The 23,826-nt window shown below is 41.8% G+C and overlaps 1 protein-coding gene across 5 annotated transcripts in view; it reads left to right on the top strand.

The window, feature by feature from the left end:
• LOC139766057 (cobalamin trafficking protein CblD) overlaps positions 1 to 18,174 on the top strand; it is a 204,282-nt gene extending 186,108 nt beyond the window's left edge. For all 5 annotated transcript variants that reach the window (XM_071694206.1, XM_071694205.1, XM_071694207.1 and 2 more), the window contains exon 8: positions 17,467 to 18,174. In XM_071694206.1, coding sequence (XP_071550307.1) covers positions 17,467 to 17,552 — 86 coding nt within the window. In that variant the 3' untranslated portion in view covers positions 17,553 to 18,174. The remainder of the gene's footprint in view (positions 1 to 17,466) is intronic.
• The last annotated feature ends 5,652 nt before the right edge of the window (positions 18,175 to 23,826 follow it).

The raw sequence follows: 23,826 nt of genomic DNA on the forward strand, positions 1-23,826 counted from the left end.
TAAAAAATTAAAACTAACCGGAGGGGCCCTCGCACCCCTTTTCAAATTTTAAATAAACTATAATTTTTTTTTTTTTTTTTTTTTTTTTTTTTTTTGCCCTTTTTCCCTTTTTCTCCGCATTTTGCGGGTTTGCACAAAGGGAAAAGGGAAAGAAAGAAAAAGGCCCAAACCCCCCCCCCCCTACACAGGGATATTAAAAGTTTCCCCACACCAAAATTTCAACCTACACAGTTTCCATGGTTTACCCCAGACACTTCACTGCCTTTATTCAATTTTTTTGACAGCCGTCAACCCCGGTATTCCACCCCGCTCCAATTCACTTATTTCCCTTTCCCTCCTTTTACCCTCCCCGCATGTTCACCCCGATCACACCCAAAAACTTTTTCACTCCATCTTTCCACCTCCAATTTGGTTTTCCCTTTCCCTTTGGTTCCCCCCACCTTTTCCCACACATATATCCCTTGGTCAATTTTTTCCTCACTATTCTCTTTTAATTTACCCAAAACCCTTTCAAAACCCCTTTCGCTCTCTCAAACCCCGCCCCTTTTTTTTTCCAAACATCTCTCTTAACCCCTTTTGTTTCCCTTTCTCGATCAAAACCCCCTCCCCCACCACACAAAATTTTCTTCAAACTTTTCTTTTTCCCGCACATCCACCTCCTGCCACAATCTATCCATAGCCACGCCTCGCAACCATAAAACATTGTTGGAACCACTTTTTCCTTCAAACATACCCATTTTTGCTTTCCGAGATAATGTTCTCGACTTCCACACATTCTTTCAAGGCCCCAAAATTTTTCGCCCCCTCCCCCACCCTATGATCCACTCCGCTTCCATGGTTCCACCCGCTGCCAGATCCACTCCCAGATATCTTAAAAACCACTTCACTTCCTCCAGTTTTTCTCCATTCAAACTCACCTCCCAATTGGACTTGACCCTAAACCCCTACTGTACCTAAAAACCCTTTTGCTCTTATTCACATTTACTCTTAACTTTCTTCTTCCCCCCAACTTTACCAAACTCAGTCACCAGCTTCTGCAGTTTCTCACATGAATCAGCCACCAGCGCTGTATCATCAGCGAACAACAACTGACTCACTTCCCAAGCTCTCTCATCCCCAACAGACTTCATACTTGCCCCTCTTTCCAAAACTCTTGCATTCACCTCCCTAACAACCCCATCCATAAACAAATTAAACAACCATGGAGACATCACACACCCCTGCCTGCAAACCTACATTCACTGAGAACCAATCACTTTCCTCTCTTCCTACACGTACACATGCCTTACATCCTCGATAAAAACTTTCACTGCTTCTAACAACTTGCCTCCCACACCATATATTCTTAATACCTTCCACAGAGCATCTCTATCAACTCTATCATATGCCTTCTCCAGATCCATAAATGCTACATACAAATCCATTTGCTTTTCTAAGTATTTCTCACATACATTCTTCAAAGCAAACACCTGATCCACACATCCTCTACCACTTCTGAAACCACACTGCTCTTCCCCAATTGGATGCTCTTTTAATGCCTTCCCCCTTTCTCAATCAATACCCTCCCATATAATTTCCGGGAAATACTCAACAAACTTTATACCTCTGAATTTGAGCACTCACTCTTATCCCCTTTGCCTTTGTACAATGGCACTATGCACGCATTCCGCCAATCCTCAGGCACCTCACCATGAGTCATAATACATTAAATAACCTTACCAACCAGTCAACAATACAGTCACCCCCTTTTTAATAAATTCCACTGCAATACATCCAACCTGCTTGCCTTGCCGGCTTTCATCTTTCCGCAAAGCTTTCACTACCTCTTCTCTGTTTACCCAAAACTTTTCCCTAACCCTCTCACTTTGCACACCACCTCGACCAAAAACCCTATATCTGCCACTCTATCATCAAACACATTCAACAAACCTTCAAAATACTCACTCCATCTCCTTCCAATCACCCTACTTGTTATCACCTCCCCATTTGCGCCCTTCACTAAGTTCCCATTTGCTCCCTTGGGCTTACGCACTTTATTTACCTCCTTCCGAACATCTTTTATTCTCCCTAAAATTTAATGATACTCTCTCACCCCAACTCTCCCTTTGCCCTTTTTTTCACCTCTTGCACCCCTTTTTTTGACCTCCTGTCTCTTTCTTTTATAATCTCCCCCTCAAAATTCATTTTTTTTTCCCGCAAAAAACGTTTTCCCAAAAGCCCCTTCTTCCTTTCACTAATACTTTACTTCTTCTCCCCCCATCACTACCCTTTCTAATCAAACCCCCCTCCCACTCTTCTCATGGCCACAAGCATCTTTTGCGCAATCCATCACTGATTTCCCCAAATACTCCCTTCCTCCCCTCCCCAGTTGCACTATCAGCACATTAACATCCCTAAAAGTCTCTCTTTCGCACGCCTGTCAATTGAAACCGTAATCCAATAACGCTTCTGGCCATCTCTCCTACTTGCATAAGTGTACTTATGTTATATCTCGCTTTAAAACCAGTATTCCCAATAATCAGCCCTTTTTCAGCACTTTAAATCTACAAGCTCTTTCTCCATTTCCATTTACAACACTGAACAACCCATGTATACAAATTATTCCTCAACTGCCACATTACTCACCTTTGCATTCTCAATCACCCATCATATACCTGGTCTCGGGCTTCAAATCCACTAACCACACTCATGCAGCTGATCAAAAACACTTGCCTCTCATGATCTTTCTTCTCATGCCCAGGTGCATATGCACATTATTCCACACCACTTCTCTCCATCAACTTTCAGTTATACCCATTTTTAGTCGAGAATTTACTTTCTTTCCATTCTATCTCATTTCCCACAACTCTGTTTCAGAGTATTGCCACACTCCTTCCCTTGCTTTGTCCTCTCCATAACCCTGACTTTACTCCAAGACCATTACCAAACCACTTATTCTCCTTTCACTTGAAGTTCGTTTCACTCAGAGCCAAAACATCAGGTTTCCCTTTCTCTCAAACATACTACCTATTCTCTCCTTTTTTTCACGTCTTGGTTACATCCACACACATTTAGCACCACACTCTGAGCCTTCGAGGAGGATGTGCACACTCCCCCGCATGACTCCTTCTTCTTTTCCCATTTAGAATGTTATTTCAAGGAGGGGAGATTTTCTGGCCCCCGCTCCCGTCCACTTAGTCGCTTTCTACGGACACTGCGAGGATTACCGTGGGAGTATTTCTTTCACCCTTTTCACCTAGGATATATACATATATTATTTACAATACTCATACACACCACATACTCATACATATGCACATACACACACACCACACACAACACACATACTTATATATACATATGAAAAAAGTAAGAACCAGTTTAGAAAACAAACTTTTAGACTGAAACCATGAAATGAACTATATCTATCACATTGTTCAGCAGTACTATATGTAACACTATATCCACCATATTGTTCAACAGGTCACAATCTTTTCCACTATAATAAATGTTATATATATATATATATTTATTATATTATATATATATATATATATATTATATCTATATATATTTTTTGCCGGGTTTCCCGCGTTGCAAGGTAGCGCAAGGAAACAGAGAAAGAAAACGAAAGAAAATGGCCAACCCAACCCATAACACATGTATATACCATACACGCCAAACACGCCAATATATAAAACCTACAACAGCTTTCCCATGGTTACCCAGTATGCTTCACATGCCTGATTCAATTCCACTGACAGCACGTCAACCCGGTATACCACATCGATCCAATTCACTCTATTTCCTGGCCCTCCAACTGACCAGCCTGCATGTTCAGGCCCCGAATCACACAAATTCTTTTTCACTCCATCTTTCCACTCCCAATTTGGTCTTCCCACTTCTCCCGTTCCCTCCCCTACGACACTTATATCCTCTTGGTCAATCTCTTCCTCACTCATTCTCTCAATTTGCCCAAACATTTCAAAACACCCCCTTCTGCCTCTCTCACCACGCTCTTTTTATATTCACACATCTCTCTCACCCTTACGTTACTTACTCGATCAAACCACCTCACACCACACATTGTCCTCAGACATCTCATTTCCAGCACATCCATCCTCCTGCGCACAACTCTATCCATAGCCCACGCCTCGCAACCATACAACATTGTTGGAACCACTATTCCTTCAAACATACCCATTTTTGCTTTCCGAGATAATGTTCTCGACTTCCACACATTCTTCAAGGCTCCCAGAATTTTTGCCCCCTCCCCCACCCTATGGTCCAATTCTGCTTCCATGGTTCCATCCGCTGCCAGATCCACTCCCAGATATCTAAAACACTTCACTTCCTCCAGTTTTTCTCCATTCAAACTCACCTCCCAATTTACTTGACCCTCAACCCTACTGTACCTAATGACCTTGCTCTTATTCACATTTACTCTTAACTTTCTTCTTCCACACACTTTACCAAACTCCGTCACCAGCTTCTGCAGTTTCTCACATGAATCAGCCACCAGCGCTGTATCATCAGCGAACAACAACTGACTCACTTCCCAAGCTCTCTCATCCCCAACAGACTTCATACTTGCCCCTCTTTCCAAAACTCTTGCCTTTACCTCCCTAACAACCCCATCCATAAACAAATTAAACAACCATGGAGACATCACACACCCCTGCCGCAAACCTACATTCACTGAGAACCAATCACTTTCCTCTCTTCCTACACGTACACATGCCTTACATCCTCGATAAAAACTTTTCACTGCTTCTAACAACTTGCCTCCCACACCATATATTCTTAATACCTTCCACAGAGCATCTCTATCAACTCTATCATATGCCTTCTCCAGATCCATAAATGCTACATACAAATCCATTTGCTTTTCTAAGTATTTCTCACATACATTCTTCAAAGCAAACACCTGATCCACACATCCTCTACCACTTCTGAAACCACACTGCTCTTCCCCAATCTGATGCTCTGTACATGCCTTCACCCTCTCAATCAATACCCTCCCATACAATTTACCAGGAATACTCAACAAACTTATACCTCTGTAATTTGAGCACTCACTCTTATCCCCTTTTCCTTTGTACAATGGCACTATGCACGCATTCCTCCAATCCTCAGGCACCTCACCATGAGTCATACATACATTAAATAACCTTACCAACCAGTCAACAATACAGTCACCCCCTTTTTTAATAAATTCCACTGCAATACCATCCAAGCCTGCTGCCTTGCCGGCTTTCATCTTCCGCAAAGCTTTCACTACCTCTTCTCTGTTTACCAAATCGTTTTCCCTAACCCTCTCACTTTGCACACCACCTCGACCAAAACACCCTATATCTGCCACTCTATCATCAGACACATTCAACAAACCTTCAAAATACTCACTCCATCTCCTTCCCACATCACCACTACTTGTTATCACCTCCCCATTTGCGCCCTTCACTAAAGTTCCCATTTGCTCCCTTGTCTTACGCACTTTATTTACCTCCTTCCAGAACATCTTTTTATTCTCCCTAAAATTTAATGACACTCTCTCACCCCAACTCTCATTTGCCCTTTTTTTCACCTCTTGCACCTTTCTCTTGACCTCCTGTCTCTTTCTTTTATACATCTCCCACTCAATTGCTATTTTTTCCCTGCAAAAATCGTCCAAATGCCTCTCTCTTCTCTTTCACTAATACTCTTACTTCTTCATCCCACCACTCACTACCCTTTCTAATCAACCCACCTCCCACTCTTCTCATGCCACAAGCATCTTTTGCGCAATCCATCACTGACTCCCTAAATACATCCCATTCCTCCCCCACTCCCCTTACTTCCATTGTTCTCACCTTTTTCCATTCTGTACACAGTCTCTCCTGGTACTTCCTCACACAGGTCTCCTTCCCAAGCTCACTTACTCTCACCACCTTCTTCACCCCAACATTCACTCTTCTTTTCTGAAAACCCATACAAATCTTCACCTTAGCCTCCACAAGATAATGATCAGACATCCCTCCAGTTGCACCTCTCAGCACATTAACATCCAAAAGTCTCTCTTTCGCACGCCTGTCAATTAACACGTAATCCAATAACGCTCTCTGGCCATCTCTCCTACTTACATAAGTGTACTTATGTATATCTCGCTTTTTAAACCAGGTATTCCCAATCATCAGTCCTTTTTCAGCACATAAATCTACAAGCTCTTCACCATTTCCATTTACAACACTGAACACCCCATGTATACCAATTATTCCCTCAACTGCCACATTACTCACCTTTGCATTCAAATCACCCATCACTATAACCCGGTCTCGTGCATCAAAACCACTAACACACTCATTCAGCTGCTCCCAAAACACTTGCCTCTCATGATCTTTCTTCTCATGCCCAGGTGCATATGCACCAATAATCACCCACCTCTCTCCATCAACTTTCAGTTTTACCCATATTAGTCGAGAATTTACTTTCTTACATTCTATCACATACTCCCACAACTCCTGTTTCAGGAGTATTGCCACTCCTTCCCTTGCTCTTGTCCTCTCACTAACCCCTGACTTTACTCCCCAGACATTCCCAAACCACTCTTCTCCTTTACCCTTGAGCTTCGTTTCACTCAGAGCCAAAACATCCAGGTTCCTTTCCTCAAACATACTACCTATCTCTCCTTTTTTCACATCTTGGTTACATCCACACACATTTAGGCACCCCACTCTGAGCCTTCGAGGAGGATGAGCACTCCCCGCGTGACTCCTTCTTCTGTTTCCCATTTTAGAAAGTTAATACAAGGAGGGGAGGATTTCTGGCCCCCCGCTCCCGTCCCCTCTAGTCGCTTTCTACGACACGCGAGGAATACGTGGGAAGTATTCTTTCACCCCTATCCCCAGGGATAATATACATATATATATACACATACACATACACACACATACACATACATATGCACATACACACACACACACACACACACATACATATATACATATGAAAAAAGTAAGAAACAGTTTAGAAAACAAACTTTTAGCTTGAAATGAATGAACTATATCTATCACATTGTTCAGCAGTCACTATATGTAACACTATATCCACCATATTGTTCAACAGTCACAATCTTTTCCCACTATAATAAATTGTCATATATATATATATATATATATATATATATATATATATATATATATATATTTTTTGCCGGTTTCCCGCGTTTGCAAGGTAGCGCAAGGAAACAGAGAAAGAAAACGAAAGAAATGGCCCAACCCAAACCCATACACATGTATATACATACACGTCCACACACGCAAATATACATACCTACACAGCTTTCCATGGTTTACCCCAGATGCTTCACATGCCCTGATTCAATCCACTGACAGCACGTCAACCCCGGTATACCACATCGATCCAATTCACTCTATTCCTTGCCCTCCATTGACCCTCCTGCATGTTCAGGCCCCGATCACACAAAATCTTTTTCACTCCATCTTTCCACCTCCAATTTGGTCTCCCACTTCTCCTCGTTCCCTCCCCCTCCGACACATATATCCTCTTGGTCAATCTTTCCTCACTCATTCTCTCAATTTGCCCAAACCATTTCAAAACACCCCCTTCTGCTCTCTCAACCACGCTCTTTTTAATTCCACACATCTCTCTTACCCTTACGTTACTTACTCGATCAAACCACCTCACACCACACATTGTCCTCAAACATCTCATTTCCAGCACATCCACCTTCCTGCGCACAACTCTATCCATAGCCCACACCTCGCAACCATACAAAATTGTTGGAACCACTAGTCCTTCAAACATACCCATTTTTGCTTTCCGAGATAATGCTCTCGACTTCCACACGTTCTTCAAGGCTCCCAGGATTTTCGCCCCCTCCCCCACCCTATGATCCACTTCCGCTTCCATGGTTCCATCCGCTGCCAGATCCACTCTCAGATATCTAAAACACTTTACTTCCTCCAGTTTTTCTCCATTCAAACTTACCTCCCAATTGACTTGACCCTCAACCTTACTGTACCTAATAACCTTACTCTTATTCACATTTACTCTTAACTTTCTTCTTTCACACACTTTACCAAACTCAGTCACCAGCTTCTGCAGTTTCTCACATGAATCAGCCACCAGCGCTGTATCATCAGCGAGCAACAACTGACTCACTTCCCAAGCTCTCTCATCCACAACAGACTTCATACTTGCCCCTCTTTGCAAAACTCTTGCATTCACTTCCCTAACAACCCCATCCATAAACAAATTAAACAATCATGGAGACATCACACACCCCTGCCACAAACCTACATTCACTGAGAACCAATCACTTTCCTCTCTTCCTACACGTACACATGCCTTACAACCTCGATAAAAACTTTTCACTGCTTCTAACAACTTGCCTCCCACACCATATATTCTTAATACCTTCCACAGAGCATCTCTATCAACTCTATCATATGCCTTCTCCAGATCCATAAATGCTACATAGAAATCCATTTGCTTTTCTAAGTATTTCTCACATACATTCTTCAAAGCAAACACCTGATCCACACATCCTCTACCACTTCTGAAACCACACTGCTGTATATATATATATATATATATATATATATATATATATACACACACACACACAGTCATATACATATATATACATTTATTTGTTTATTATACTTTGTAACTGTCTCCTGTGTTAGTGAGGTAGCACAAGGAAACAGATGAAAGTATGTCCCAACCCACCCGCATACACATGTATATACATACATGTCCACACACGCACATATACATACCTATACATCTCAGCATATACATATATATACACACACAGATATATAGATATATACACATGTACATAATTCAGACTGTCTGCCCTTATTCATTCCCGTCATTACCCTGCCACACATGAAATAAAAAACCCCTCCCCCGCATGTGCGCGAGGTAGCACTAGGAAAAGACAACAAAGGCCACATTCTTTCACACTCAGTCTCTAACTGTCATGTATAATGCACTGAAACCACAGCTCCCTTTCCACATCCAGGCCCCTCAGAACTTTCCATGGCTTACCCCAGATGCTTCACGTGCCCTGGTTGAATCCATTGACAGCACGTCGATCCCGGTATACCACATCGTTCCAATTCACTCTATTCCTTGCATGCCTTTCACCCTCCTGTATGTTCAGGCCCATATCACTCACAATCTTATTTACTCCATCTTTCCATCTCAAATTTGGTCTCCCACTTCCCCTCATTCCCTTCATCTGTGACAAATACATCATCCTTGTCAATCTTTCTTCTCTCATTCTCCTCTTGCGACCAAATCATTTCTAAACACCCTCTTCTGCTCTCTCAACCACACCCTTTTTATTACCACACATCTCTCTTGCTCTTTCATTACTTACTCGATCAAACCACCTCACACCACATATTGTCTTCAAACATCTCACTTCCAACACACCCACCCTCCTCTGCACAACTCTTATCTATAGCCAACGCCTCGCAACCATATAACATTGTTGGAACTACTATTCCTTCAAACATACCCATTTCTCCTTTCCGAGATAATGTTGTCACCTTCCACACATACTTCAACGCTTCCAGAACTTTTGCCCCCTCCCCCACCCTGTGACTCACTTCCGTTTCCATGGTTCCATCCGCTGCCAAATCCATTCCCAGATATCTAAAAAGCTTCACTTCCTCCAGTTTTCCTCCATTGAAACTTACCTCCCAGTTAGTCGACTTGTCCCTCAACCCTACTGTACCTAATAACCTTGCTCTTATTCACATTTACTCTCAGCTTTCTTCTTTCACACTTTAGCAAACTCAGTCACCAGCTTCTGCAGTTTCTCACCCGAATCAGCCACCAGTGCTGTATCATCAACAAACAACAACTGACTCACTTCCTAAGCCCTCTCATTCACGACTGATTGTATACTTGCCCCTCTCTTCAAAACTCTTCAATTCATCTCCCTAACAACCCCATCTATAAACAAATTAAACTACCACGGAGCCATCATGCACCCCTTTGCAAATATAAATAACTATATTATTTTTTTTTTTTTTTTTTTTTTTTTTTTGCTTTGTCGCTGTCTCCCGCGTTTGCGAGGTAGCGCAAGGAAACGGACGAAAGAAATGGCCCAACCCACCCCCATACACATGTATATACATACGTCCACACACGCAAATATACATACCTACACAGCTTTCCATGGTTTACCCCAGACACTTCACATGCCTTGATTCAATCCACTGACAGCACGTCAACCCCGGTATACCACATCGCTCCAATTCACTCTATTCCTTGCCCTCCTTTCACCCTCCTGCATGTTCAGGCCCCGATCACACAAAATCTTTTTCACTCCATCTTTCCACCTCCAATTTGGTCTCCCTCTTCTCCTCGTTCCCTCCACCTCCGACACATATATCCTCTTGGTCAATCTTTCCTCACTCATTCTCTCCATGTGACCAAACCATTTCAAAACACCCTCTTCTGCTCTCTCAACCACGCTCTTTTTATTTCCACACATCTCTCTTACCCTTATGTTACTTACTCGATCAAACCACCTCACACCACACATTGTCCTCAAACATCTCATTTCCAGCACATCCACCTCCTGCACACAACTCTATCCATAGTCCACGCCTCGCAACCATACAACATTGTTGGAACCACTATTCCTTCAAACATACCCATTTTTGCTTTCCGAGATAATGTTCTCGACTTCCACACATTCTTCAAGGCTCCCAGAATTTTCGCCCCCTCCCCCACCCTATGATCCACTTCCGCTTCCATGGTTCCATCTGCTGCCAGATCCACTCCCAGATATCTAAAACACTTCACTTCCTCCAGTTTTTCTCCATTCAAACTCACCTCCCAATTGACTTGACCCTCAACCCTACTGTACCTAATAACCTTGCTCTTATTCACATTTACTCTTAACTTTCTTCTTTCACACACTTTACCAAACTCAGTCACCAGCTTCTGCAGTTTCTCACATGAATCAGCCACCAGCGCTGTATCATCAGCGAACAACAACTGACTCACTTCCCAAGCTCTCTCATCCCCAACAGACTTCATACTTGCCCCTCTTTCCAAAACTCTTGCATTCACCTCCCTAACAACCCCATCCATAAACAAATTAAACAACCATGGAGACATCACACACCCCTGCTGCAAACCTACATTCACTGAGAACCAATCACTTTCCTCTCTTCCTACACGTACACATGCCTTACATCCTCGATAAAAACTTTCACTGCTTCTAACAACTTGCCTCCCACACCATATATTCTTAATACCTTCCACAGAGCATCTCTATCAACTCTATCATATGCCTTCTCCAGATCCATAAATGCTACATACAAATCCATTTGCTTTTCTAAGTATTTCTCACATACATTCTTCAAAGCAAACACCTGATCCACACATCCTCTACCACTTCTGAAACCACACTGCTCTTCCCCAATCTGATGCTCTGTACATGCCTTCACCCTCTCAATCAATACCCTCCCATATAATTTGCCAGGAATACTCAACAAACTTATACCTCTGTAATTTGAGCACTCACTCTTATCCCCTTTGCCTTTGTACAATGGCACTATGCACGCATTCCGCCAATCCTCAGGCACCTCACCATGAGTCATACATACATTAAATAACCTTACCAACCAGTCAACAATACAGTCACCCCCTTTTTTAATAAATTCCACTGCAATACCATCCAAACCTGCTGCCTTGCCGGCTTTCATCTTCCGCAAAGCTTTTACTACCTCTTCTCTGTTTACCAAATCATTTTCCCTAACCCTCGCACTTTGCACACCACCTCGACCAAAACACCCTATATCTGCCACTCTATCATCAAACACATTCAACAAACCTTCAAAATACTCACTCCATCTCCTTCTCACATCACCACTACTTGTTATCACCTCCCCATTTGCGCCCTTCACTGAAGTTCCCATTTGCTCCCTTGTCTTACGCACTTTATTTACCTCCTTCCAGAACATCTTTTTATTCTCCCTAAAATTTAATGATACTCTCTCACCCCAACTCTCATTTGCCCTTTTTTTCACCTCTTGCACCTTTCTCTTGACCTCCTGTCTCTTTCTTTTATACGTCTCCCACTCAATTTCATTTTTTCCCTGCAAAAATCGTCCAAATGCCTCTCTCTTCTCTTTCACTAATACTCTTACTTCTTCATCCCACCATTCACTACCCTTTCTAATCAACCCACCTCCCACTCTTCTCATGCCACAAGCATCTTTTGCGCAATCCATCACTGATTCCCTAAATACATCCCATTCCTCCCCCACTCCCCTTACTTCCATTGTTCTCACCTTTTTCCATTCTGTACTCAGTCTCTCCTGGTACTTCCTCACACAAGTCTCCTTCCCAAGCTCACTTACTCTCACCACCCTCTTCACCCCAACATTTACTCTTCTTTTCTGGAAACCCATACAAATCTTCACCTTAGCCTCCACAAGATAATGATCAGACATCCCTCCAGTTGCACCTCTCAGCACATTAACATCCAAAAGTCTCTCTTTCGCGCGCCTGTCAATTAACACGTAATCCAATAACGCTCTCTGGCCATCTCTCCTACTTACATAAGTATACTTATGTATATCTCGCTTTTTAAACCAGGTATTCCCAATCATCAGTCCTTTTTCAGCACATAAATCTACAAGCTCTTCACCATTTCCATTTACAACACTGAACACCCCATGTATACCAATTATTCCCTCAACTGCCACATTACTCACCTTTGCATTCAAATCACCCAACACTATAACCCGGTCTCATGCATCAAAACCACTAACACACTCATTCAGCTGCTCCCAAAACACTTGCCTCTCATGATCTTTCTTCTCATGCCCAGGTGCATATGCACCAATAATCACCCATCTCTCACCATCAACTTTCAGTTTTACCCATATTAATCGAGAATTTACTTTCTTACATTCTATCACATACTTCCACAACTCCTGTTTCAGGAGTACTGCTTCTCCTTCCCTTGCTCTTGTCCTCTCACTAACCCCTGACTTTACTCCCAAGACATTCCCAAACCACTCTTCCCCTTTACCCTTGAGCTTCGTTTCACTCAGAGCCAAAACATCCAGGTTCCTTTCCTCAAACATACTACCTATCTCTCCTTTTTTCACATCTTGGTTACATCCACACACATTTAGGCACCCCAATCTGAGCCTTCGAGGAGGATGAGCACTCCCCGCGTGACTCCTTCTTCTGTTTCCCATTTTAGAAAGTTAAAAAAATACAAGGAGGGGAGGATTTCTGGCCCCCGCTCCCGTCCCCTCTAGTCGCTTTCTACGACACGCGAGGAATGCGTGGGAAGTATTCTTTCACCCCTATCCCCAGGGATAATATACATATATATATACACATACACACATACACACATACACATACATACGCACATACACACACACACGCACACATACACACACACACACATACATATATATACATGTGAAAAATGTAAGAAACAATTTAGAAAACTGAAACTTCTAGCTTGAAATGAAATGAAAAAAAAAAAAGTATATGAAAAGTATATTCACAAAAATTTTGGAAGCTTCTTATTGCTAGAGATCAGTCTGAGACCAAGTTTCTCTACTGCTCCTCTGTTTGAGACAGGCCTAAAGTCCCAAGGACCCTCCACAAACAGGATGATCTGGTACATTATGTACACATTTACCAAGTGATTTATTTACTTTCTTCTCTGGGCAGTCCATGATGTTTCTAATGCTTGCAAGTAATGAGGTAGACATCTGCAGGCTATGGGTGTTGACAGTGTTTTCTCTAACACTATTTAGGGCACTTTGGTCATAATAATGGTGTTAGTGGTGATGCTAAGCTAATGACTGTTAGTGGTGACCACGGTGGTGGTAACTGTAACAACAGTAGTGATGATCATTGTGGTTGAAACATCAGTTGCGATGATCATGGTGGTAGTAAAGATAATACCTACATTGTAGTGAAAGGGCGAAGAGGTCAATCCCTTGCTGGTAAGGTACATCCAACTTCCCATTGAGTATGTCCTGCTTGAGCTGGAGGAAGAACTGGTACCTAGTCAACTCCTCCCTCAGCAGGTTGGGCTCGGACGAGTAGAACTTGACCTTGAAGCGGAAGGTGTATGGCGGACCGATTTTGACTTGTCTTTTAATGGTTTTAGTGGGATCCAGCCAGTGTTGACAGAGTTGAGTCGAAAGTGGTCCGACTTATAAACTCTCCCAGGCTAACTTCAAAACGTGACCCCCTTGTCCTACGCTGTAATGTTGATTCACTTTCCCTCTTCTATAAATATTACTTGAGTTTTCGCTCCCGGGAGCTGACTGCTTGTGCGCCCCCACCACTAGCTAACCCGCGTAATACTCAGGAGTATTACGCGGGTTAACTATATTATTATTATTATATATATTTTTTTATTTTGCTTTGTCGCTGTCTCCTGCGTTAGCGAGGTAGCACAAGGAAACAGATGAATGAATGGCCCAACCCACCCACATACACATGTATATACATACACGTCCACACATGCACATATACATACTTATACTTTTCAACATATACATATATATATACATACACAGTCATATACATATATATATATTTATTTGTTTATTATACTTTGTCACTGTCTCCTATGTTAGCGAGGTAGCACAAGGAAACAGATGAAAGAATGTCCCAACCCACCCGCATACACATGTATATACATACATGTCCACACATGCACATATACATACCTATACATCTCAACATATACATATATATACACACACAGATATATACATATATACACATGTACATAATTCAGACTGTCTGCCCTTATTCATTCCCGTCACCATCCCGCCACACATGAAATAAAAAAACCCTCCCCCGCATGTGCACAAGGTAGCGCTAGGAAAAGACAAAGGCCACATTCGTTCACACTCAGTCTCTAGCTGTCATGTATAATGCACTGAAACCACAGCTCCTTTTCCACATCCAGGCCCCACAGAACTTTCCATGGTTTACCCCAGATGCTTCACATGCCCTGCTTCAATCCATTGACAGCACGTCGATCCCAGTATACCACATCGTTCCAATTCACTCTGTTCCTTGCATGCCTTTCACCCTCCTGCATGTTCAGGCCCCGATCACTCAAAAATCTTTTTCACTCCATCTTTCCACCTCCACTTTGGTCCTCCACTTATCTTCATTCCCTCCACCTCTGACACATATATCCTCTTTGACAATCTTTCTTCACTCATTCTCTCCATGTGACCAAACCATTTCAAAACACCCTCTTCTGCTCTCTCAGCCACACTCTTTTTATTACCACACATCTCTTTTACCCTTTCATTACTTACTTAATCACACCACCTCACACCATATTTTGTCCTTAGACATCTCATTTCCAACACATCCACCCTCCTCCGCACAACCCTATTTATAGCTTACGCATTGCAACCATATAACATTGTTGGAACCACAATTCCTACAAACATACCCATTTTTGCTTTCTGTGATAATGTTCTTGCCTTCCACACATTTTTCAATGCTCCCAGAACTTTCACACCCTCCCTCACCCTGTGACTTACTTCCACTTACATGGTTCCATTGGCTGGCAAATCCACTCCTGGATATCTAAAACAATTCACTTCCTTGAGTTTTTCTCCATTCAAACTTACCTCCCAATTGGCTTGTCCCTCAACCGTACTGTACCTAATAACCTTGCTCTTATTCACATTTACTCTCTGCTTTCTTCTTTCACACACTTTACCAAACTCCGTCACCAGCTTCTGCAGTTTCTCACCCGAATCAGCCACCAGTGCGAAATCATCAGCGAACAACAACTAACTCGCTTCCCAAGCCCTCTCATCCACAACAGACTGCATACTCACCCCTCTCTCGAACATTCTTGCATTCACCTCCATAACAACCCCATCCTTAAACAAATTAAACAACCATGGAGACATCACACACCCCTCCGCAAACCGGCATTCACTGTGAACCATTCACTTTCCTCTCTTCCTACTCACACACATGCCTTACATCCTCTATAAAAACTTGTCACTGCTTCCAGCAACTTGACTCCCACACCATATATTCTTAATACCTTCTACAGAGCATCTCTATCAACTCTATCGTATGCCTTCTCTAGATCCATAAATGCTACATACAAATCAATTTGCTTTTCCAAGTATTTCTCACGTACATTTTTCAAAGCAAACACCTGAGCCGCATTTTTTCTATCACTTCTGAAAGCACACTGCTCTTCCCCAATCTGATGCTCTGTACATGCCTTGACCTCAATATTCAATACTCTCCCATATAATTTCCCAGCAATACCCAACAAACTTATACCTCTGTAATGTGAACACTCACATTTATACCCTTTGCCTTTGTACAATGGCACTATGCATGCATTTTGCCAATCCTCAGGCACTTCACTATCACCATATATGCATTGAATATCCTTACCAACCAGTCAACACCACAATCACCCCCTTTTTTAATAAATTCCACTGCAAAGCCATTGAAACCTGCCACCTTGTGGGCTTTCATCTTCCACAAAGCTTTCACTACCTTTTCTCTGTTTACCAAATCATTCTCCCAGACCATCTCACTTCACAAAATGGGATGTATTCAGGGATGCAGTGATGGCTCACGCAAAAGATGCCTGTGGCATGAGAAAGGTGGGAGGTGGGCAGATTAGAAACAAAGGATAGTGAATGGTGGGATGAAGTAAGATTATCAGTGAGAGGGAAGAGAGAGGCATTTGGACGATTTTTGCAGGGAAGTAGTGCATATAACTGAGAGATGTAAAAAAAGAAAGTGGCATGAGTTCAAGAAAAAGGTGCAAGAGGTCAAAAAGGAGGGCAAATGAGAGTTGGGGTGGGAGAGTATCATTAAATTTTAGGGAGCATAAAAGATGTTTTGGAAGGAGGTAAATAAAGTGTGTTAGACAAGAGAACAAATGGGAACATCAGGTGAAGGGGGCAAATGGGGAGGTAATAACAGGTAGTGGTGATGTGAGAAGATGGAGTAAGTATTTTGAAGGTTTCTTGAATATGTTTGATGACAGAATGGCAGATATAGTGTGTTATGTCGAGGTGTTATGCGAAGTGAGAGGGTCAGGGAGAATGATTTGGTAAACAGAGGAGAGGTATTGAAAGCTTTGCAGAAGATGAAAGGTGGCAAGGCAGTGGGTTTGGATGGTATTACAATGGAATGCATAAAAAAAGGGGGTGACTGTGTTGTTGATTGTTTGGAAATGATATTCAATCAATGATAAAGTACTTGAAGTACTCTGCTTGTATTCACGTTACAATTTAGATACTTTGGACAACAGTCAAAGCATACATTCTCAGGATACAAAACAAAAATCAAGATCTCCTGAAAACCAAGTTTCATTCAGTTGTTGATGAAACATGAACTTATATAAAGCATTTTGAAAATGGAATTGTTATCCACCACTGCTAAACCAAACTTTCTTTATGACAGGAGCCATCTTCACTAATGCTGCTGTTGACTCGGATGTCTTAGAACAAGCCCTCAACAAACATCAAAAAAATCAGATGTCAAGCTAATGCTGATATCATGTACAGTTAGACTTATTCTTGTACTTTGTGTGTATATAAAGCATTAAATTGATACTATAAGTGGTAAAGTGTTTACATATACTCCCCTTTATACTAAAGTGGTAAAAGTGTTTACATATACTCCCCTTTGTACTAATTTTACTTTTGGTTGTATGATGCATTTTATCTATAAAGTTGTGCATAAGTAGTAAACTTATTGTATATAAATGCTGTTCCAGATTACCTTATTTTTCTTTATTCAACTTTTTATTAGTCCACACATGTTGGTGATTCTAAGAACTCCATGAATTTTTAAGACGAATCATGAAAATTCATTGTAGTGCATATGTTCAGTGAGGTAAATGTTTGAGACATGCATTATTTAGTGTGCTAGAGTTGCAGAAAGTGGAAATTATTTTAATTTCCCTTTCAGTTCATTAAGTAGCTGCTTGTTGCAAAGACATCAACCAGTGGTTTTGTTAAAAAGCATATTTTTCATTTTTATTACCTTTTCATAGCAGTAGAGAAGCACACTTACCAGTGTGAAGTGACAATGCCATGATATGTTGTATGTACTACTTGTATTTCATAGTAGTTCTGTTTATCAATTAAAGTTCATAGAATATTGCAAGGTGAACTTACCTTATTTCCCGCCATATTAGAAACATTGATTATTTATTATAGTAGGGAATATCTAGGGGAAGAAAATCTGAAGCATATTACTTAAGCCATGGATTATATATACGTAGAATGTATGTGGTCTTATCCTTAACACCTGAAGAAGGTGTTAAAGTTTTTTGGTTGGTGGAAATAGCCTGTGTCTTATTCTTATCCTTAATACCAGCTTATGCTTAAGTTTTGCTAAGTATCATGCTTAGTCCTTTTCTGTGTGGCACTTAAGTCACTTGCTCAGCTAAGCATAAGAATAAACAAAAATCTAAGAAGTTTTCTGCATACGGCCCCAGGCACCCAACGGACACCACTGTAGCACCTCACTTGCTTACCAGCCGATCCAATCTTGGTGTTGCATTTGATCCCTAAGTGGCCAAGATGACCATGTTCATATTAGGTGCAACCAGTTCATTTAGCTCACTACAGAATATTGCATATCGCTCCTGCAGCTCGCTCCTCTTGATCAGGTGCATTTCCAGCTCATTTTCTGGGTACATCCATTTTTACGATAGGGCGTTGATGGATTCAGTGAAGGAGGATTTGCCAATGTAGTCTACTGGATAATTGCTGAACGCCATCTTGAAGATGAATGATCAGCCCCCTCTACCCCAAGAGGTAGCTGTTATACAGCTTCTGGTAATGTGTTCTTGACCACATAATCGACTAATCTAAATCATATGAGTATAGTTTAGTTTTATCTGGTTCATTCTGGTTTAATTTGAAAGTCCAATTTGATTTGGTTTGCTTATATAACATACATGAAAAAGGTTACGTCATATATTATCCAAATACAGGGAATGTACGAGTCAAGGAATTCGTGTATATTTCATGAAATTATCAAGTAACCTTGAAAATGTTTTGCAATACAAACTAAAGCCTGGGATTCTTGCGTCTTCATTTCTCGATACAAATGCCCTTTAACTTGATCCATACAGCCTAGTTCAAGCTAATCCAAAAGGCTTTATATGTATTACCCCTTTTATTTATTCATATTTATTATACTTTGTCGCTGTCTCCCGCGTTAGCGAGGTAGCACAAGGAAACAGACGAAAGAATGGCCCAACCCACCCGACATACACATGTATATACATACACGTCCACACACGCAATATACATACCTATACATCTCGAAGTATACAGATATATAAACACAAACATATACATATTTATTTATTTTTATTTATTTTGCTTTGTCGCTGTCTCCTGCGTTAGTGAGGTAGCGCAAGGAAACAGACGAAAGAATGGTCCAACCCACCCACATACACATGTATATACATACACGTCCACACACGCAAATATACATACCTATACATCTCAATGTGCACATATATATATACACACACAGACATATACATATATACACATATACATAAGTCAAACTGTTTGCCCTTATTCATTCCTGTCACCACCCCGCCACACATGAAATGAAAACCCCCTCCCCCCGCATGTGCGCGAGATAGTGCTAGGAAAAGACAACAAAGCCCATATTCGTTCACACTCAGTCTCTAGCTGTCATGTACAATGCACTGAAACCACAGCTCCCTTTCCACATCCAGGCCCAACAGAACTTTCCATGGTTTACCACAGACGCTTCACATGCCCTGGTTCAATCCATTACAGCATGTTGCCCCGGTATACCACATCGTTCCAATTCACTCTATTCCTTGCACGCCTTTCACCCTCCTGCATATTCAGGCCCCGATCACTCAAAATCTTTTTCACTCCATCTTTCCACCTCCAATTTGGTTTCCCACTTCTCCTTGTTCCCTCCACCTCTGACACATATATCCTCTTGGTCAATCTTTCCTCACTCATTCTTTCCATGTGACCAAATCATTTCAAAACATCCTCTTCTGCTCTCTCAACCACACTCTTTATTACCACACATCTCTCTTACCCTTTCATTACTTACTCGATCAAATCACCTCACACCACATATTGTCATCAAAAATCTCATTTCCAGCACATCTACCCTCCTCCACACAAATCTATCCATAGCCCATGCCTCGCAACCATATAACATTGTTGAAACACTATTCCTTCAAACATACCCATTTTTGCTTTCCAAGATAACATTCTCGACTTCCTTACATTTTTCAACGCTCCCAGAACTTTCGCCCCCTCCCCCACCCTATGATTCACTTCCACTTCCGTGGTTCCATCTGCCGCCAAATCCACTCCCAGATATCTAAAACACTTCACTTCCTCCAGTTTTTCTCCATTCAAACTTACCTCCCAATTGACTTGCCCCTCAACCCTACTGTACCTAATAACATTGCTCTTATGCACATTTACTCTCAGATTTCTTCTTTCACACACTTTACCAAACTCACGTCACCAGCTTCTGCAGTTTCTCACCCGAATCAGCCACCAGCGCTGTATCATCAGCGAACAACAACTGACTCACTTCCCAAGCTCTTTACCACAACAGACTGCATACTTGCCCTTCTTTCCAAAACTCTTGCATTCACCTCCCTAACAACCCCATCCATAAACAAATTAAACAACCATGGAGACATCACGCACCCCTGCCACAAACCAACTTTCACTGAGAACCAATCACTTTCCTCTCTTCCTACACGTACACATGCCTTACACCCTTGATAAAAACTTTTCACTGCTTCTAACAACTTGCCTCCCACACCATATATTCTTAATACCTTCCACAAAGCATCTCTATCAACTCTATCATATGCCTTCTCCAGATCCATAAATGCTACATACAAATCCATTTGCTTTTCCAAGTATTTCTCACATACATTCTTCAAAGCAAACACCTAATCCACACATCCTCTACCACTTCTGGAACCACACTGCTCTTCCCCAATCTGATGCTCTGTACATGCCTTCACCCTCTCAATCAATACCCTCCCATATAATTTACCAGGAATCAAACAAACTTATACCTCTGTAATTTGAGCACTCACTTTTATCCCCTTTGCCTTTTTACAATGGCACTATGCAAGCATTCCACCAATCCTCGGGCACCTCACCATGAGTCACACATACATTAAATAACCAACCAGTCAACTATACAGTCACCCCCTTTTTTAATAAATTCCACTGCAATACCATCAAACCCACTGCCTTGCTGGCTTTCATCTTCCACAAAGCTTTTACTACCTCTTCTCTGTTTACCAAATCATTCTCCCTAACCCTCTCACTTTGCACACCACCTCAACCAAAACACCCTATATCTGCCACTCTTATCATCAAACACATTCAACAAACTTTCAAAATACTCACTCCATCTCCTTCTCACACCACCGCTACTTGTTATAACCTCCCCAATTGCCCCCGTCACTGATGTTCCCATTTGTTACCTTGTCTTATGCACTTTATTTACCTCCTTCCAAAACATCTTTTGATTCTCCCTAAAATTCAATGATACTCTGACACCCCAACTCTCATTTGCCCCATTTTTCATCTCTTGCACCTTTCTCTTGACCTCCTGCCTCTTTCTTTTATACATCTCCCAGTTATTTGCAATAATTTCCCTGCAAAAATCGTCCAAATGCCTCTCTCTTCTCTTTACTAACAATCTTACTTCTTCATCCCACCACTCACTACCCTTTCTAATCTGCCCACCTCCTACGCTTCTCATGCCACAAGCGTCTTTTGCGCAAGCCATCACTGCTTCCTTAAATACATCCCATTCCTCCCCCACTCCCCTTACGTCCTTTTTTCTCCCCTTTTTTCATTCTGTTCCCAATATCTCTTAGTACTTCCTCACACAAGTCTCCTTCCCAAGCTCGCTTACTCTCACCACTCTCTTCACCCCAACATTCTCTCTTCTTTTCTGAAAACCTCTACATATCTTCAATTTCACATCCACAAGATAATGATCAGACATCCCTCCAGTTGCACCTCTCAGCACATTAACATCCAAAAGTCTCTCTTTTGTGCGCCTATCAATTAATACATAATCCAATAATGCTCTGTGGCCATCTCTCCTACTTACATACGTATACTTATGTATATCTCTCTTTTTAAACCAGGTATTTTAAACCAGAGGGTTAGGGAGAATGATTTGATAAACAGAGAATAGGTAATGAAAGCTTTGTGGAAAACGAAAGCTGACAAGGTGGCGGGTTTGGATGGTATTGCAGTGGAATTTATTAAAAAAGGGATGACTGTGTTGTTGACTGGTTGGTGAGGATATTCAATGTATGTATGTTCATGGTGAAGTGCCTGAGGATTGGCGGAATGCATGCATAGTGCCATTGTATAAAGGCAAACAGGATAAAGGTGAGTGTTCAAATTACAAACATATAAGTTTGTTGAGTATTCCTGGGAAATTATATGGAGGGTATTGATTGAGAGGGTGAAGGCAAGTACATAGCATCAGATTGGGGAAGAGCAGTGTGGTTTCAGAAGTGGTAGAGGATGTGTGGATCAGGCACTTGCTTTGAAGAATGTAAGTAAGAAATACTTAGGAAAACAGATGGATCTGTACGTAGCATTAATGGATCTGGAGAAGGCATATGATAAAGTTGATAAGAGATGCTCTGTGGAAGGTATTAAGAGTATATGGTGTGGGAGGTAAATTGCTAGAAGCAGTGAAAAGTTTTTATTGAGGATGTAAGGCATGTGTATGAGCAGGAAGAGAGGAAAGTGATTGGTTCTCAATGAATGTCAGTTTGCGGCAGGGGTGCGTGATGTCTCCATGGTTGCTTAATTTGTTTATGGATGGGGTTGTTAGGGAGGTGAATGCAAGAGTTTTGGAGAGAGAGGCAAGCATGCAGTCTGTTGTGGATGAGAGAGCTTGGGAAGTGAGTCAGTTGTTGTTTGCTGATGATACAGCACTGGTTGCTGATTTGGGTGAGAAACTGCTGAAGCTGGTGACTGAGTTTCTTAGTGTGTGAAACAAGAAAGCTGAGAGTAAATGTGAATAAGAACAAGTTTATTAGGTACAGTAGGGTTAAGGGACAATTCAGTTGGAGGTAAGTTTGAACGTAGAAAAACTGGAGGAAGTGTAGTGTTTTAGATATCTGGGAGTGGATTTGGCAGCAAATGGAACCATGGAAGCAGAAGTAAGTCATAGGGTGGGGGAAGGAGTGAAAGGTTTGCGAGCTTTTAAAAAATGTGTGGAAGGCGAGAACATTATCTCGAAAAGCAAAAATGGGTATGTTTGAAGGAATAGTGGATCCAACAATGTTATATGGTTGTGAGATATGGGCTATAGATAGGGTTGTGCGGAGGAGGTTGGATGTGTAGGGTTGTGCGGAGGAGGTTGGATGGGTTGGAAATGAGATGTTTGAGGAAAATATGTGGTGTGAGATGGTTTGATTGAGTAAGTAATGAAAGGGTAAGAGATGTGTGGTAATAAAAAGAGTATGGTTGAGAGAGCAGAAGAGGGTGTATTGAAATGGTTTGGTCACATGGAGAGAATGAGTGAGGAAAGCCTGACAAAGAGGACATTTGTGACGGGTGGAGGGAACAAGGAGAAGTGCGAGACCAAATAGGCAGTGGAAGGATGGAGTGAAAAAGATTTTGAGCCATCAGGGCCTGAACATACAAGAGAGTGAAAGGTATGTAAGGAATAATGAATTGGAACTATGTGGTATACTGGGGTCGACGTGCTGTCAATGGATTGAACCAGGCATGTGAA

Source organism: Panulirus ornatus, chromosome 56 (assembly GCF_036320965.1).
Source record: "Panulirus ornatus isolate Po-2019 chromosome 56, ASM3632096v1, whole genome shotgun sequence".
Taxonomy (NCBI): Eukaryota; Metazoa; Arthropoda; class Malacostraca; order Decapoda; family Palinuridae; genus Panulirus; species Panulirus ornatus.